This window comes from Chinchilla lanigera, unplaced genomic scaffold (genome assembly GCF_000276665.1).
Source record: "Chinchilla lanigera isolate Chin_1 unplaced genomic scaffold, ChiLan1.0 scaffold00020, whole genome shotgun sequence".
NCBI lineage: Eukaryota > Metazoa > Chordata > Mammalia > Rodentia > Chinchillidae > Chinchilla > Chinchilla lanigera.
This window is the reverse complement of record NW_004955421.1, coordinates 24,040,797-24,059,209: the sequence shown is the minus strand read 5'-3', so window position 1 is coordinate 24,059,209 and position 18,413 is coordinate 24,040,797. Positions and strand designations below refer to the sequence as shown.

Below are 18,413 nucleotides of genomic sequence, written 5' to 3'. Positions count from 1 at the left end.
GGACTGTTTAAAATAAGCTCAGCCCGGAGGAGGGAATGATCAGTTCTCTTTGGAGAAGTTAGAGAAAGTTTTAATTAGAGAATCTAGTGCACTGTCCTGGGTTTTAAAGAACTACTAGTGGCTTGTTAGGTAAAAGCTGGAGAGGGGGGACGTTCCAGGTCAGGGTATACCAGTTGCCAAAATATAGAGATATGGCTGGTAGCAGCATATATTTGTGTCTTAATACAATTGGAACATATTTATGCCATTTTTTTCAGCAAGGTGACATTTAACTAAATCGCTGAATCTGAACTTTGGGATTGTTCCTGGTGGGCAGTTCCCAAGCGAGTGGACTAATGTGATCAGAGATGGCGGTGTTTGTTTTGTATTTGTGCAGACCAGGGAGGCTCTTACCACCATTCTCCACGACCTCCGGCCCCAGGATCGTTTCAGTATCATCGGGTTTTCCAACCGGATTAAAGTGTGGAAGGACCACCTGGTACCGGTCACTCCTAGCAATGTCATAGATGGCAAATTCTACATTCACCTCATGTCGCCCAGCGGAGGTAAGAGTGATCCTTCCTTGCACATCAGCTTTGACATGATAACAAGCTCATTTCCTGCCGAGAGCTGAGGATCAGAGAACTGAAGCTGATTACAGCAGAAGAGGTAACAGGTGAGAGCTCTCCCAGGAGCTTATGTTTCTCTGAATGCTAAATATCTAAATTCTCATCCCCAAAGCATCAGAATGAATTAGTCAAGTTATGGGGGGAAATACCTGACAGGTGCTGGGATGCTGTCTGGCTGATCTCAGAGACGCTAAAGAGCAAAGCTGATTTTTGTAACTTGCTCTTGGGCAGAGAATCAAAGCGAGACGGGCGAGTCAATGTTTTGTGTGTGTATCAGGCAGCCGTGCAGAACAGGGGTTGTCCTTATCTAATCTACACTGAGTGACCACGTGGCTAGGGAAGAACTGTGGATGTGGAAGGAGTTTGGGAGGCTGCTGAGCTCTGAGCCATTGCCCACTGGTCTTCATTGTGGTGCCCAGGGAGCGTGCAGAATGTTGGAGGGAGAGGAAAGATCATAAAGAATTTTGACGTGGCTAGAGAGTCGGGACAGTGTGTTCCCAACCGTGCGCCGTGTAAGTTTCTCCAACTCAGGACCTGGGCCTTTCGCTCACGTTGCTAGCACAGGGGTCACTTAAGAGGTGCGCAGTGTCGGGTTATGTAGTGGGGCTGAACCTGGCCCTCTGTCCCCTTCCTTAAAGGCCCCTGACAGAGACACTGTCTTCTGAACCCGCCATCTTGGTTAATATCACTTTGATTATCTGAAAACATTTGAAGCACTTGAATCAGTCTTATCCCATTTGAGATTTCTCCATTTGTATATATTATTTCCCATCCGAGACAAAGTGCTGATTTCCCAAACGAACTTCATTTGGGACTTGTTCTTGCCGGCCTGGTATTTAGGCTTACCATGGTATTTCCTTCCAGTCTCCAAAAACAGTATAATTTAAAAGAGGTTTTATTATTCAATGGGAGAAAGGAAAGATTGGATTTACTATTGTAGTTACTGTCTTGGGCAGGAATTTGGTAAGACGGTAAAGTCCTTGTGGGAAGAGATTCCTCTCATCTTTGCAGGCCCTGGTTCCTAGTACAGTGACTGACATACCGTGCATGCTCAATGCACTTGTTAAACTGAATTTATTTAATCATGTGTCTGTGCTGGAGAGAGGTGCTAAACAGCTTCAGAAAATAGCTGATCTGTATTGTGTTCTTTCGTGGTCCAAACCTTAGAAACCTTATTGGTTTCCTCTTTTTCTTGACACTGCTTTGCGTCCACTCTGCAGTGAAGAGCAGATTAAGTTGCTTCTCTAAGCGGTGTAACTTCAGCCTTGGAAGTGTGTATTCTGAAGCCACACTGCCTAGATTTGAATCCACTGTTAGCCATTTAACTTCCTTGTGCCTCACTTCCCACATCTGTAAAATGTGGATAATAAAGGAGTGGTTACTGGGATCAGATGGATTAAATATTTAAAGTGTATAGAGTGACCCTGGTGTGTAGGAAGTCCTCTTTACGATATGGCGGATTTACCCCCCTGAGTGGTCCCCTTGCTGAGGTTCCACGAGCTCTTGATGGCAGGGCCAGGCAGCTCCGGAGGACTCTTCTTGCAGAGAGCGCCCCACTGTTGCAGACTGGACTGGAAATGTCCCACCTTTACGCAGGCTGGATTCCAAGCCCTGCAGGGCCTTTGGCACCTGAGTGCAATCAGCGAAGCTAAATCCATCCTTTGGCCCTGGCTCTCCTTGGCTTTAAAGGGGAGGGAGAGATTTGGCATCGCTGCTAAGTGCGCATTAAAAAGAATACAACACCTGCCAGTTGGTACGTGCTCACTCATCCAGGGGCAGCAAGAAGTGAGACTGGTGTTACGAAAGGCAAATGAGTGATTCCAAAGAGATGTTGAAGACTGTTTCAGCTGTAACTTTTCCTTCTGTTTGGAATCTGAATGCATCCTAGCAGGAATTATAAATATTTTTTTCACAAGCATGGACTCATCTATTTTTTTTTAAAGCCAGAAATTCTGGAGGATTTAAAGTAACGGGGAAATGATCTGCCTCTTTCAAACACTGTACATTTTGCGGGTAGCTAAGAATCACTCTAGGTGGGATGATAGGGGTGGCGAGGGTTATAGAACTCTACATTCACTAAAAATGATGGATTTTATGCTCACAGTGTGTATTTTTGGTATGCAAATTTACCTCAAGCCATTAAAAAGTGAGTGAAATTAAAAATTTTTGGCATGTGACTTTTCTCTCAAGCCATTAAAAAGGTGCCTTGAGGCTCTAGATGCTCCTGCTGATTAGAGCTCTCAGTTTCGCTTGGCGGTAGTGGAACAGCAGCAGCTCAGCTGAGTGAAATTCTTAGCTAACCCAGAAACCGCATGTTAACTGTTTCAACCTCAGCCAACCCCTCACCTCTGCATCTACCAAGCAAGTACTTGTTCGCCACCTCCCACACTGTCACACAACTGTAATCAGAGCTGCTGACGACAAGCACCTTTCTAAGGGAAAAATTTGGGGGTCCAGGAGGGTACATTCTAACAGCTCCTGCCCTTGTGGGCTCTAATAATCCAACGTAACCCAAAGGAGCAGCAAGCGAGGGAAGGAGAGGTGAGGAAGGGAGCCGATCAGTTCGCCAGTCAGCGCCAGCCGTAACGTCTGAGGTCACCTGAGATTGTGTCGAGTCGCCCCTCCCTGCTTTCCTATACTGGGCACCTTTCTTCTCTCTGTGACTCTTTCTCCCCTCACATTCCTGTACCCAGCACCTTCCTATTCTTTTCAAAGCTAGTTTCAGAAAAAGGTAGAGAAGCCATTAATGTGGGGGTAGTGAGAACTTCTGCCCTGAGGTATCATCAGTTACCTGCGGAAGAAGGCGTTTACAGTGAGATTATTCCACGTCATTTATATTCATCCAGAAAGCACTCCTCGTGGCTCTAGCCAAGCTGAGGGTTCCACGCAGCTGTGAGTGTGCACTCAGGCTCAGAAGGCGAGTGCAAAGGTGAGAGCTGTCTTGCGCTCTGTCCCACAGGCACAGACATCAACGGGGCCCTCCAGGCAGCCGTCGGGCTCCTGAACAACTACGTGTTGCACAATGACATTGAAGACCGGAGTGTGTCCCTTGTCATCTTCCTGACGGATGGGAAGCCCACGGTGGGGGAGACCCATGCCCCCAAGATTCTCAACAACACCAAGGAGGCTGCCCAGGGTCAGATCTGCATCTTCACTGTTGGCATTGGCAATGACGTGGACTTCAGGCTGCTGGAGAAACTGTCACTGGACAACTGCGGCCTCACACGGCGTGTTCTTGAGGAGGAGGACGCGGGTGCACAGCTCATTGGGTTTGTTTTGTCTTCTCAGAAAGAGGACATGTTGTGCTGGGGTTGGACGCAATAGAAATCCAGACAGGAGGGTGTTCTTGCTGTACCTCGCATCTACTCAAAATGCTCCTAAGTCACTGGTCTCATCTTGGGTTTGGAAACTAGGCAAACCAGGGTTCAAATTCTAGTCTTCCTGGCTTTAGGTCAGGTTTTAAGACTGTTTGTGGCTCAGTTTCCTTATCTGTGAAATGAGAATTATGATTGGCTGACAGAATTTAAAGAGAAAACTTTTGTAAATTAGTGGCACAATGGCTATGTCATATAAGGCATTTAATGAGCTCTTATGGTTATAATTGCCTTCTTGATATCTTGAGTACAGTTAAATGATCATCTTTTAATTTGGAAGGAAAATAGTCAGTTTAAACTGATGAGTCATCCGACTATTATTTTAAGGTAGAGAACAACTAGAATTTAGGCCTTCTAACACAGAGGTAACTTCTCTTGGGTACCATGATGCCAACCAAGCACGGTATGTGATTTCGCAGCTAATCCAATGGAGTGTCCACTTCCAGTTCAGCATGCTGTGGCATTATTTCTTTATAATTGTTAAAAGTTTTATTGTACATGTTTTAGTATATAATAATTATGTTCATCACAGGGAGATGGTACATAATCATAACACATCTTAATTCTTTTTTTGTTTTGTTTTGTTTTGTTTCCCGGTACTGAGAATCGAACTCACGACCTTGCGCTTGCCAGGCAGGCGCTGTGCCGCTGAGCTAAATCCCCAGCCCCCACATCTTAATTCATGACATAGCTGGAATATACTGTAAAGTAGACATGAAGTTGAGGTACATTTATAGGTGTTCAATGGCTATAACCAAAGAAATTTAGTAATAATAAATCTCACTGAAATTCTAGAGTCTACAGTAAAGACAGACAGTAAATATGGTATACAGTAAATTCCAGAGTATACTGTAAAGACAGGTTAGCACAGAACTGGCCACCAGTTTTCTTCCAATATTTTTATAGAACATTTAAATGAAAACAGAGATTTATTTCCTATGTTGTAAAAATTTTTCAAAGCTAGACTCAGGGGCAGTGAATGTACTGTATAGCAGAATTCAGATTTGGTAAGGGGTTCACAGTAAAAATAATTACACAGAAACAAATCAACTGCCCTGTTGATAGTACTAAAAATATTATCCATCTAATACTTACTGAGGACCTAAAATATGCCTGCATTTCTGCACACATCATCTCATGTGACCCTCACAAAATCCTGAGGCAGTGGTAGCAAACCTTCTAGAAACTGCCACCCTAAACCCACTAATGTATTGCAAAGTGCCAGTGCTACAATTAAACCAAATACTGAGGTTTTAGTTCAGAAAAAGCAACTCATGTATTAACATTTTTTTTGGTCTTAAAAGAAAAACAAACAACACACACGCCCTAGGTTCACCGCCACTGTCCTAGGAGGTACTAGGCACGTTAGAGTAGACACTGCGCTGCCATGCAGAGATGGCCATGTGCAAAGGCTGACCCAAGGGCGCCCTTCATTTCTCCCTCCTGTAACAGGGGACCACCTAGATTCTGCTCCACGCAATCATCAGGGACTCACTCGGGTTCCTTCCAGTTTACTGCTCTGCCTCACATACTTAGGTATTGTCCTTAACTGGGAAGTTGAAGTTAAGTCACCATCATTTCTATATTGCAGCCTCAGAAAGAGAAAGAAAAGGAAGCCATTGTAGGCTATTTCATTTTAAACAAATGTCTCAGAGGTTGCACATACCCCTTATGCTCCATGGGTGACACCACGGTCAGGTGGCCTTAACTGGCACAGTGGAGGCCAGGAAGCATCTTTTGTAGGTGGATGGACACGTGCCTTGTTAGAACTCTATTACACAAGAAAGGGAGAATGGAGCTGGAGACACAGCTGGTGATCTGCCAAAGTAGCTCTGTGCTGACGGTTAACATCCTGATTTCACAGATGAAGAAGCTGTCACATTCCCCAGGACACAGAGCAAGGAAGTGATTGAGTTGAGAGTTGAACTGCGCATCCTACGCTGTGTAGATCTTTGGAAAGGGGATTTTGGTTGCACCCTTACTTAGCAAGAAGCAGCCACATAACGGAACCCCAGGAAAAGCTACCAAAAACAAAGACTGCATTAATCAAAAGCATAATGCTAAAGTGAAGGTCAGATTTCCCAAGTATAGTGTGCCACTCAAAGCACATCTGCGACATCTATTTGGTTTTTAAGAGAAAAGTTTTCAGGAGCCCTTTGAGAAGCTTAGGTGTATACAAGGGCAATATATAAAGAGTTGTGAGGGAGAACGTGAAATTGTGTCACATGTAAAGTAATTCATGAAACTAGACGTGGATTAGGGAGCATAAAAAGAAGACTTCCGGAGACACACTCAGAATGTCTTCTGAGTGTCTAAATGGCTGTCGTGTTGAAGACTGGTAGACTAGTTCTCTGTTGTTCCAGAAGCAACACTGGAAATTTCAGGGAAGAAGATTTTGATCAGTGCTAAGATGTTCTCTCTCGTCATCAGAACAGTTGACAAAGAGGCACAGGAGCTCTGTATGACGGGAATGCTCTCTCACCAGGGGGATCTGAGCCCCTACTGGGTGTCCTCTGTCACAAAGATTGTGCTGTGGACTGAGACAGACTTGATCACCTCTAGTCAGTTCACCCCCTCTAAGAGTGTAACTTGCTTTAGGGTTAGCAGGAGTGTAACTTCCTGCTGGCCGCCAAGCCCTGATTCTCTCTCTGCCTCTCCCCTGCAGGTTCTACGATGAGATCAGGACGCCCCTGCTTTCTGACATCCGCGTCGATTACCCCTCTGGCTTAGTGGAGCATGCCACCAAAACTGTGTTTCCCAACTACTTCAACGGTTCCGAGATCGTCATCGCCGGGAAGCTGGTGGACAGGAAGACGGACCAGCTGCACGTGGAGGTCACTGCCAGCAACAGTAAGAAATTTGTCATCCTAAAGACGGACGTGCCTGTGGAGCCTCAGAAGGTGAGGAGCGGCGTCCCAGGAAGCCCCAGTTCCAGAGGTGATGGTGAGGAGGACCCCAACCACATCGAGCATCTCTGGAGCTACCTTACTGTGAAGGAGCTGCTAAGCTCCTGGCTGCAGAGTGACAATGAGCAGGAGAAGGAGAGACTGAGGCAGAAGGCGCAGGACCTGGCCATGAGCTACCACTTCCTCACCCCCTTCACCACCATGAAGCTGAGGACGCCGGTGCTTCAGGAGAACACGCTGGAGGTCGCGCGGGGCATGTCGGCGGCAACAGGCCCGGAAACGGTGATGCAGAGCCTGCGGGGAGCCTCCATGAAGCCAGGTAGCACAGCTTTGGTGTGGCCGGGCAGACCCGCGCCGGAGTGTTTCCTCTGACTCTTTTAAGGCCATGGCAACCTCAGCAGGAGTCTGTTTTATTTTATCAGATTACGCTTTTTATAAACAAGAGCCCTGCGTGCAGCAGGCAGTCTTCACAAAGTATGTAGGGTCGTGTGTTTGTATTGTTATAAACCATGGCGCTCAAAAGAAAGGAGAAAAAAACAGCGTGTGGGCTGCGAAAGGTGGCCAGTGGCCAGCCCATCAGTAAATCACCCCTAAATCCAGTGCCTGCCACACGCCGGGCACAACTGGTCGCACTGGGATGAACAAACAGACACAAATATTCAGTTTTAAGTGCCTTTTTGTATTTTTAAATACTTCGGAATTAGGTCATCTTATGTGCAGATTGTTTTTATTTTCTTGAGAAAGTCTGTGAAGAGCCAAGATATCAATTCCTGAGCGGATCCACCCAGAATTTAGACAGAGGCAGCCATGCTCAGGCCTACTGGCAGTTTGACCAGAGGGAACTTCTAGGGACAGGAGTGACAGAAGGAAAAGCTGTGAGGCCGAGGGAAAAGGGTATTCTGGGTAGCACCCATTTGTGGAAAGTGGCGGGTCTTAATGTCTAGCATTTTTATGAGGTTCTTGCCAAGTTTCCCTCAGCTAAGGGCGAAAGAGAGTTCACAGGCGATGACTCCTTCCTTCTTCACTCTAAACTGTGGAGAGTACTAGGGCGGGAGAGAGGATATGAAGTTAGGACCCACCGATCCTCAGGCGCCTCTGTGAGGCCCAGGTCAGATTTTTGTATTTCTCTAAGCACTCATTTCTGTGCCTGTGAAGCAGGGGCAATAATAGCGCTTCTGAAGGGCCGTGGCAAGCACTAGTGTGGAAAGTCTTTGGCTTACGATGCGTGTTCTGCAAACATGAGCCACTTCTCCCATGAGACAAGCCGTGCTAAAAATTTATTGAGAAGTCTACACCCTGCTAGACAGGCAGTGAAGAACCTTGCCATTTTAGAAAGAATAGAGCCTTTCTGAAAGCTAGTGCGATTTTTGCTATGGTTAAAAGCAGGCTGGAGGAGAGTATTAGCTCAGACCGAAGCTCACCCTTGCCACATCTAGGAGGAATGCCTTTTGAGTAAGGTCATGTACTGTGTGTCAGCAGTTCAAATCTCAGTAGGTTCAGGACAGAGCAGACACAAATGATAGTGGACTCAGAGGACCAGGAACACAGAAAAGGAAACAACTAACTTAGTGTTTACAGGCACTTTTTCAAATAAGATTTTTCTGAAGTGATTACATAAGACAGCTTTCCGTTTCCCAAAGCTCTGATGTTTTCTTTTTTGAGTGTCTACAGCAACTGCTACTTTTCTTTTTTGGTACTAAGAATTCAACCCGGGACCTTCACACTGGGCTACAATCACCAGCCCTTTTAAAATTTTTATATTTTGAGACAAAGTCTCATTACTATGCCCAGGCTGAGCTTGAACTTGGAATCTTCCTGCCTCAGCCTCCCAGAATGTTGGGATTATAGGCATATGCCACCATGCCTGGCACAACTGCCACTTCTTGCAGAGGTCACCCAGTCAGACTGCTCCATCCTTCTTTCTGGTCCGTCTGCACTCTGCCCATGTTCTGCTGCCAGGGACTAGAATAGTGAATGCTTGAAAAACGGTTAGATCATTTTATCTTTATTTTTTCCAAGGATAAAGACTAGGGAAGAGGACCACACTTCACCTTATATACAATTTGAAATAAGATAGTGATCTTACAGAAATTAATTTACATTTAGGTTATACATTAATGGATACTTATTCAGTTAAGTTATTTTGTGTTTTGTTTTGATTTGGTTTTTTGAGACAGGGTCTTGCTATGCAGTTCAGGCTGGACTTGAACTCACTTTGTAGCCCAAGCTGGCCTTGAACTCATAGCAATCCTCCTGCCTCAGCCTCCTGAGTGCTGAGATTACAGGCATGAGCCACTATGCCTAGCTCTCAGTGAAGTTACTGTGAATACTTGGTATTTCGAAATGATTTATGAATTAAGCTTACACATATAGTTGTGACACTGACTATAACCATGCTCTTTGGTTTTAATTTTTATTGTGTTAAAAACCGCATAACATGAAATTTACCCTCATAACCCTTTTTAAGTGTACAGGTCAGTAGTGTTGCATATATTCACAGGGATCACAGAAAACAAAAACACTGTCTGGTAGGTAAAGAATAAAATAAGCCTGTACAGTTTACATCTCAGTTGGGTCTTCTGAGGCCAGGCTCTCCCTTTAAAGTAAATGATGTTTTAAAGAGCTTTGGATTCTTTCGGCTATTGCAAAGGTATCTGAAAGCTGGGTGTTACTCATTCCTGCAGCTTCTTTTCTCTGTGTGTCTGACTGCATCATCTTTAATGAATGACAGTGTTCTCTTCCTTTCCTTTTCAGGACCGGTGCTCAAGCAACCATCCGACCCAAGAATCAAACTCTCTAAAACATCAGGTAAAGAAAAGGGTGTGGCTGAGTGTGAGCTGAGGGCGAGGAATCTTTAGAAAGTAGACCGTGGGGAATTCCCTGAAGCCAGTTAAAATAGCAGCTTGTGGAAGAGCATGGCATCAGGACCCACATTTCTGTAGCAGATGCTACAAACCAGGGCCAGCTGTACGCCACCGCACTGCGGAGAGACCGCGGTCTCCAGGGAGCTTGGCAAGAGCCCTGACGGAAGAAGAAAAGCAGAAGTGCATTCTGATCATGTCTGGGTTTAAGAGGCATTGGTTTTAGAGATTTGAAACGTACATGCTTTCAGCCTCAGGGGTCACAGATACAAAAACAGTGTTATAAAGATATAAACGTCTGGAGTGACAGGCAGGACTTCTTGTTTTGTTGGTTTTTTAATCTTGGCCTTAGAAGGAAAGGAACAGATTTTAAATACCATAAAATTTTCTTTTGACAACTTCCTGGGATGATAATAAAAGTTAGGATGGGGCGCTGGGTTTTGTTCCTCCAGTGGATATGTCTCGAGAGAATCTAGCTGCTCTCCTCACCGGGAAGAGCCTTGGACCCCCTGCACTGAAGAAATACAGCTGCTTGTCTTTTGATGATGGAAAAAAGACTGGCACCCAGAGGAGACAAAAGTTCTCACCCACACTTCTGGCACTCTTTCGGGACAGCTCATGTGACAGTTCTCCGGGAGTTTGACAGGCTTCAGACTCCATTTCCTACTCAAAGCATCCAAATCCCTTTACATGCAAAAATGTTGCTTGCTTCCAAAAAAGAAGGGAGAAGGCCAAAAGTCGTTACTGCAGACAGCACCCAAGAGCAAGGTGGTCTTGCATTCCACAGAGCACCCGTGTTCGAAGGAACTGCATCCGTCTACGGGAGCCTGCGCATTTCTATCTCTACCGCGAATTCCAGGACGTGCCTGTTTTACAGACTTGCGCACAGAACACACTGGCAGGAAGCAGCAGTAAAGACTTTCTCCTCGGGGTGTCCGTGGTTCTTCTGAGTGACGCTGTGTGTTCAGCAGTTACACAGAGAGCAGGAGTTCACTTTCAGCTTGAAAAGACGGGACTCCTCCTGACCGCTGCGTCTAGCACACACAGGCACATACTCGTTCGTGTGAACCTGAACAAAAATAGGTATTCCTGACGTGCTGTTTCGTGTCCACGCCAGAGAGAAACTAAACCTCCCATCTAGTGAGGGAAGAGAGTTGATGTAGACTCTCAGGAAATACTTGGCTGGTGCAGTAAGAAGCGAGGCGAGGATGGGGAGAAGAGAATGACCAGGGGCCAGCTGAACTTCACGCCCTCCACTGTGGACAAGGAGACAAGAGCAATAAAGTCAGTGTGACCCAAGGAGTGATTCCACTGTTGTCACTAGCGATTCTGCCCACCCTTCCAGTGACTCTGTGCTCATTTATCAGTGCCCCTGAACGGGGCCAGGTTCTTAGTGCCTATAGGCAAGGGTGGCATACAGCTGGCACTGTGAAAGTTTGAGATAGTGTATGGCTTGCTGGGGGAAGAAGTGCAACAGAGCCTTTGTCATAGACAACAAAGGTCCTCCTCACTGTTCACGTGGGCAGTTAAATTCAGAGCAAGTGAATGGGAAAATCCACCTAGAAAACTGAAGACCGTGGGCTCAGTAATTGTTGGGGGCCTAGGGCAACAGCTCTCTTTCGTTTCAACACCCCTCGCCTTCAAAGCCTCGTTGTCTACACTTTACTGAGGTCTGGTGAAAGGAGCAGTAGATCTGCACTCAGAAGACCTGACGTCAGCCACTAGCTGGATGGGCTTCGGGAATCGCTTCCTTCCCCGGCATTTCCTTATTTATAAGCTGCAGGTACCTTCCTTCCAGCATTGTCCTTGGGATTAAATACATAATGACACACAAAAGGCACCAGTAAGTGTCTGTCTCTCTCTCCTTTGTTCCCTCCCTGGCAGTGGATGGCGATCCCCATTTTGTTGTGGATTTCCCTTTGAGCAAACTCACCGTCTGCTTTAACATCGACGGACAGCCCGGCGATATCCTGCGGCTGGTCACTGACCACACGGGCTCCGGTAAGTCTGCCTTTTGTGTGTCAGGGAGTGTTCTGCCCACTCTGTTTTTGGGATGACTGGCCCGCTGTCTAAGGAACATGGTGGGTGCTCAGTGCATACTGTGATGGTTGGCTACAGGGCGTGGAGGTTGGAGTCAGACCAGCGTGCACTCAAACCCACACTGTGTAGCTTCAGTGGTCTCCCTTATAAAACACAGACAGTGCTATTCTGCTGGCCTCACAGGATGTTATGAAGTGAATCAAATGAAATAAGGGATGCGAAGTAGCTTCAAAACTGCTCAAGTGTTATGGAGTTTCATGACATCATTACTATCGCTGTCTTTCCATGCAGAAGCTGTAATGGTGGGGAGGTAAGAGGCCCAAACTCATATGTCCCAGCTCCGTGATAACTTAGAGGTAACGCCAGACGCTAACCACACAGCTCTGTGTGTCAGCAGTGTAGAGGGCCTGGGGGAAAGACGCTGGCACCGCAAAGGCTGCTGTTCAAGGCAGGTGACAATGCTTGGGGACAACCATGTGGACCGCCACACAGCCCAGCTTTGTGGGAACCACCTGGTATTTCTCAGTGCGAGCAAATGAGGGGCTCAGGAGTGGATGCTGCAGAGGGCCCCCAGCAAGGTGACGCGCATGTTGTGATTATGTGGAGTCTGGTCCTAGGTCTCCTCAATTATATTTTTTCTTGCAGGCCTTCCTAGCTTGAAAGCTAAGTTTCTAATGTTTACAGTACCACGGGGTGCAGGGACGAGATGGGGACCTAACTATATTGGTCCCTGTAAGCCCCCTCTCTCCTGGGAGCTGTTCCCACGGTTTCTAAATTCCCCGAGTTGTGCAAGGCAGAACTTCAGTCTGGGTGGTGAGAGCGTTGAGGCCAGCTCTGGCTGGGATTGCTCCTCTCCCGCAGCCCTTTTCCCGGGGAAGTCACTTTTCTCCTTGTATATCTAAGAAGTTGCCAGTGAAGACTTATGAGGAAGATGATCCTCAAAGCAGGGAAAACAAGAGTCAATTATATAGCAATCTCTATTTATTAAAGATTGCCTCTTTGCCTGAGGACAAAGCAGATCCAACATGCATCAGCTAATTCGTTCTCAGACGTCTCCTGCGCAATGGCACCTGCTTGCTGTCCAGCCCCACAGCGCGGTACCCTGGGCTCTGTCTGCGGCCTCATTCAGGGGACGAGTCCAGGAAAGCTGCGCTCATGCTCAGGATGGTGCAGGGAAAAAACGGCTTATGTTTGATGGCGGTTAACAGCTCCTACATATCCTACCCCTTGCATCCTCGTGAAAGTTCTCTTAGCTTTTACATCCTCCTCATTTTCCAAAATGAGAGAGTTGAAGATTAATTTTTAAATGGCTTTGTCTGAGGGCACATACGTAGTAAATAAACAAATTTGAGTTTCGGGAATAAAAAATTTCCAATTTAGCATTCTACCCCTGCTCAAAGGATCTCTAGGTCAGGATCAGTGGCAACAGGTTAATACAAAACACACATCGGGGCCCACAAGACCTTTGCCACTACAACTGGTCCCGGGAATGAAGGCACACAGACATGCGAGCCCTTCTGTGATACCTGGACCCAAACCTGACACCTCCTCCCCACGCTCCAAGATGCTAATCACACACGGAGGAAACGCCCTTATAGCTTCCTACGTTCAGACTCCTGTGGCCACCAGCAAGTGGCTTCAACTCAGTGGCTTGAATGGGGGAGCTGGTTGGTGTGGGTGCTTGAGCCGGGAAGATAGGGAAGGAGGAAGGAAATTCTCCGCCGATGGCGTTAGCAGGAAGACCAGCTTTCTAACCACTGCGCTCTTCCCCTCGCCTTTGAGGTGTGACGGTGAATGGAGCGTTGATTGGGGCCCCTGCTCCTCCCAGTGGTCACAAGAAACAGCGCACTTACTTCGGCACCATCACCATCCTCGTCAACCAGCCGGAGCGGTCTTACCTGGAGATCACACCCCACAGGGTCATCCTCGACGGCGGCGACAGGCTGGTCCTCCCCTGCAACCAGACCGTGGTGGTGGGCAGCCGGGGCCTGGAGGTGGCTGTGTCAGCCAATGCGAACGTCACTGTCACCATCCAGGGCACCATTGCTTTTGTCGTTCTCATTCACCTCTACAAAAAGCCAGCGCCCTTCCAGCGGAACCACTTGGGCTTCTACATCTCCAACAGCAAAGGCCTTTCCAGCACCTGCCATGGACTGCTGGGTAAGGCCGCTGGCGATCCGCGTTGGGTTTAGAGGAGTGACATTTCCCAGGTGAACTCTAACTGCCAGTATTGTCAGCTTGCTTGAGAAATTTAGTAGGCATTTGGTCCTTACTGGCACAGATGTCCCTTGGTATCCATAGTGGTATGGCTAAAGGATCTCCCAAGAATACCAAAATTAAGGATGTGTAAGTCCCTTACCTAAAATGGTGCAGTAGTTTTATAAAACCTGCACACATTCTCCAGTATACTGTTTTTTTTTTTTTTTTTTTGGTCTTTTTGAGGCAGTGTCTCGCTCTGCAGTTCAGGCTAGCCTCGAGCTCACTTTGTAGCCCAGGCTGGTCTCAGACTCACAACGATCATCCTGCCTCAGCCTCCGAAGTGCTGGGATTACAGGTGTGTGCCACCACGCCCATCTCTAGGTTACTTATCATACCTGATACACTGTCAACTGTGTAAATAGTCACTCTGCTCTATTGTTAGGGAATAATAACAAGGAAAAAGGGTTGTGTTCAGCACAAATGCGTTTTCTTCCAAATGTTTTTGGTCTGCAGTTGATTGAATCCGCAGATACGGAATCCCATGGGCATGGAGGGTGGACTGTATGTGTATGAAAATTAGATTTCTTGCCTACGAATACCTTTCTGGCAGAGAAGTGGGCACTGTAAAGCAGTTCTCACTGATCTTCTGGGAAAGAGAACAAAGGCAGGGAATGTAATCATCTTAAGATCTGGTTCCTTGTCTCTCTGTGAAGACACAGAGACAGGGCAGCCGATGGCCCAGGCCCAGCACGACACACAGATGCCTTTCCTAGGAGTCATCGCGTTGCCGTGAGAGCTGGGAAGCCACCCTGGCCGGTCTTCTTCAGCGTGCAGTTTCACGTGGGCCCCTTGCCCAAAACTAAGAGTGAGCCATTGCCAGGGCTCGGTTTAGAAAGAGGATTTCCTGGCGTTTGAGCTGGACACATTCTGCCCAGCTGATGCCAAGCAGAGGCTCCGTCTCACAGACACAGCCCGAGCACTCCCCTTGCCTGACCTGGAGAGCTCTGAGGATGAGTGTCAGGCGCAACCTGAACTGACAGCTTTCCACAGCCCACCCTGGTGTGCGTCCCCCACAGGGAGCGCATGGAGGGGACTGACACCCACGCCCTGTTTATCTGTGCTTCCCTTGGCCTCCAGATTCCGCAGTAGACTGCTCATCTCCATGCGTTGGTTAGGTGACTTCCCGGCTTCTGGGAGCCGCAGGCCGGTATGTGTGGGAGCCCAGCGCTGTCCTGTCCAGGTTATGTCACGAGGCTGGACAAGGCATGTTAGCTCCCAGCGAGATTCCCCACTAAGATGTGCCCAGCTGGCCGTGGTGACACACACCTGTAACTCCAAGAGGCCCTTGTCTCCAGATAATAAATTTAAAAAGGCTGGGGAAGTGCCTCAGTGTGAAGGCCCCGGCTTCGCTCCCCAGTACCACAAAGAGCAAACAGACAAACAAAAACCCCTGTGACACTGATGCTGCTGATAGACTGCAGGGGTGTCTGTTCTTAGCTTACCTCAGAGCATTTTAGAAAATCTTTCATTACTATATGTTTGCAAAACATAATATATGCATTCACCTTGGGACATGCATGCATAAAATGCTTCTTGATCATTTTGATTCCCATTCTGCACCCCTCTGTCCATCTCCACAGAGTATACTTCCTTTTCCCTTCTTCTTTCTTTTATTTTGCTCTTCAAATGAGTTCCATTTTGTGTCCTTTTGTCCTCCCAGGTCAGTTCCTGAACCAGGAGACCAAACTCATCAAAGAGCCTGCAGGGCACAGCCCAAACCTTACCGATTCGCCCTTCCCTCGGGCAGAAGGGACGCCTGAGACCACTCTACGGGTGAAAGGGCACCAAGTCCCAGTGGTCTGGAAACAAAGGAAGATTTACAACGGCGAAGAGCAGATAGACTGCTGGTTTGCCAGGAACAATGCTGCCAAGCTGATTGACGGGGTGTATGAGGATTACCTGGCATCTCATCCGTTTGACACAGAAACAACTCTGGGCCTGGGAGGGTCCCCTGGATCTGACCCCAGCAGCCTTAATTGATGACGGTGCATGACAGGGAAGTGACGGTGGGGACACCGAGGCACAGCTGTCCTCGTTACCCTTGCACGCCTCTGCGCTTGCACCGAGCTGCACTCTGCAGCCCAGGGCTGACGTCTGCTGGAGCGAGGGGTGAGGCAGACAGCTGCAGTGGAGATATGGTTTCCTTCCCCTCCTCCTTCCTCTTCCTTCCCCTGCAGCCTCCCATCTTTGGTCGACAAAACTGGTCGCTTCAAGTGGAGAAAGGTCACGGTTCAGATACGAAAGCTTCTGTCTCGTACCACCTGGCTTGTCCCTCTGGGGCCTTCTGTAAGGTAACTCCTTCCAGTGTAACGAGATTGCCATGAGATTAATTTTCCTTGTAGAAAGGGCCAAATTCTGCTTTCCACATCATACTCGTACCTGAAATCTCCCCTTTAGCCCTGCTGTGTTCTGCAGATGTGCCATCCGAGTTCTTCCTCAGATGCACCCTCTGCAAAGCCCCGGGGCCCAGATCGGAATTCCAAACAGCACATGAATTAGATCATTGTAAACAGCTAAGGCTTTTCTGCTGTGGACATTTGTCCTTAAAAATTAGTTTTCATTTAAAAATGATTAAAAATGGAAAAACTTACATCCCAGATACTGATCTCTTTCCAATGAACTTTGTAGACCCCTTGACTCTGCTGTTTGACATTCTCCAATTCATTCCATGAAGCTTTTAATAAACAAGACAATCCACGTGGATGGTTTTCCGCTGGCCCTTCTTGGTGCTGGAGAGTTGGCCAGTCAAATTACTAATCTTTGTTTGTTTGTTTGTTTGTTTGTTAGAGACAGGGTCTCAATATGTAGTTCAGGCTGGCCTTAAGCTCACTTTGTAGCACAGGCTGGTCTCGAACTTGTAACGAACAATCTTCCTGCCTCAGCCTCCCTAGTGCTGGGATTGCAGGTGTGCTCCACCACGCCCAGCTTGAATGACAGGTCTTTAACTTGGAAGTCTTCCGCATTTGTCATAGTTCCTGGACTTGTTTGCCTTTAGCCTTCCAGGAGGTGATGGGTAATGTGAGCACAGTGCTGGGATTGGAGGAGGAGGCAGCGGGAGCGAGCCAGCACAGCAGCCCCCTCCAGGGAGAACCAGCCTGCACACTCTTGCAGAAGGCGTGCACATGCTCAGGAAATCTAAAGCGCCTTCCCACATGTCAGAGGGGCACAAGCCAGAAGATCAGCCTGAGCCAGGGGCTTTGGTTCCAGAACTTGGACAAACTTGAATCCCTAAGGAAGAGATTCAAATGGGGGGCTGGGGGTCAAAAAGTCACCGAGTGGTACTGTCTCCATCCGTGTGCCCTCAGTCAAGCCTGGTCCTGTTACGAGAGGGCATAGGGCTGCCGGTGGTCCTTTCACTCTCCTTGGTAGCGTCCCTCTCCTCTGCCTGGGAGACTCAAGGCCTGTACATGAGGAGGCTGGACGGAAGGGTGGGCGCAAGCGTCTGTGGACCGAACCGCAGAGAGAAAGAATGGGGTCGGGTGAGGGATTCGTGGTGTCCCCACAGGCAGCTTCTTTGGTGGGGCGTGCCACCGGGGCAGCCTGCATCACCTGGGAAAGTGGCGCGTCCAGCCCTCGGAGAGAGCCTGGTGCTGAGAAGTCGTCTCTGCTGTCCTCCTTCCCGTGGGCCGCCTCTGAGCATGTCCTCACTGGGTCTGGTGGCGGTAGGAGCCAGTTAGTGCGGGGTGACCGTGCCGTCCCCTCTCGGAGTCGCCATCTCTCACTGCCTGGGGACCCAGCAGCCCATGGCAGCTCCGCTGTGCTGTTCATCTGGCTGCCCTCTTCCCAGTCAGCTGCCTGTTTTCCTGCCAAAGGCACAGAGGTGACCAGGGCAGCGGAGAGGTGCTTCCGTATTTTATAGGTGAGAGAAAGAGGGACATGAGCCAGGGCTAGCCCGGGCCCCGCAGGCTCCTGCAACTTTCGCTTTATGTCACTCCCAGCTGGGCAGATGCCCTGGGACGGGAGGCCAGGCCGCTGGGTCGCACGAGGGTGTTGTTTCAGGTGCGGGCCGCACGCGGCGGGACCCAGCTCTACCGCCTTTGTTGCCGCCTTGAGAAACGGACTCCAGTGAGACACCCCTTGCTAGCTCTTCTACCCAAAAAAAACTTAAACAGTATCAAAGAGGAGCGTCTATTTTTTAAAGTTATATTTTAACCTTTAGGTAAATCCCATCTTTCCTTCTCTTCTTTTGTTGCAGTTCTGTCTGCAGAAGGTTTTTAGCAATACGTTTTCTGTTAGCTGGAAATTTGTACCTGTGAACCCTACATGCTACACCAGTGTACTTCCAGTGTTTTCCTTTGATTGAAAGATGTGTTGTGAATAGCAAGTTCTTTATTTTTTTTTTTTTTTTTTTTTTTTTTTTTTTTT

General features: G+C 48.0%; 1 protein-coding gene across 3 annotated transcripts in view; it reads left to right on the top strand.

The window, feature by feature from the left end:
• Itih5 (inter-alpha-trypsin inhibitor heavy chain family, member 5) overlaps window positions 1–16,805 on the top strand; it is an 82,681-nt gene extending 65,876 nt beyond the window's left edge. For 2 of the 3 annotated variants that reach the window (XM_005383872.2, XM_013513750.1), the window contains 7 exons: window positions 377–545; window positions 3,568–3,877; window positions 6,648–7,207; window positions 9,643–9,696; window positions 11,634–11,750; window positions 13,572–13,949; window positions 15,709–16,805. In XM_005383872.2, coding sequence (XP_005383929.1) covers window positions 377–545; window positions 3,568–3,877; window positions 6,648–7,207; window positions 9,643–9,696; window positions 11,634–11,750; window positions 13,572–13,949; window positions 15,709–16,028 — 1,908 coding nt within the window. In that variant the 3' untranslated portion in view covers window positions 16,029–16,805. The other variant, XM_013513751.1, reaches the window with a different exon arrangement.
• The last annotated feature ends 1,608 nt before the right edge of the window (window positions 16,806–18,413 follow it).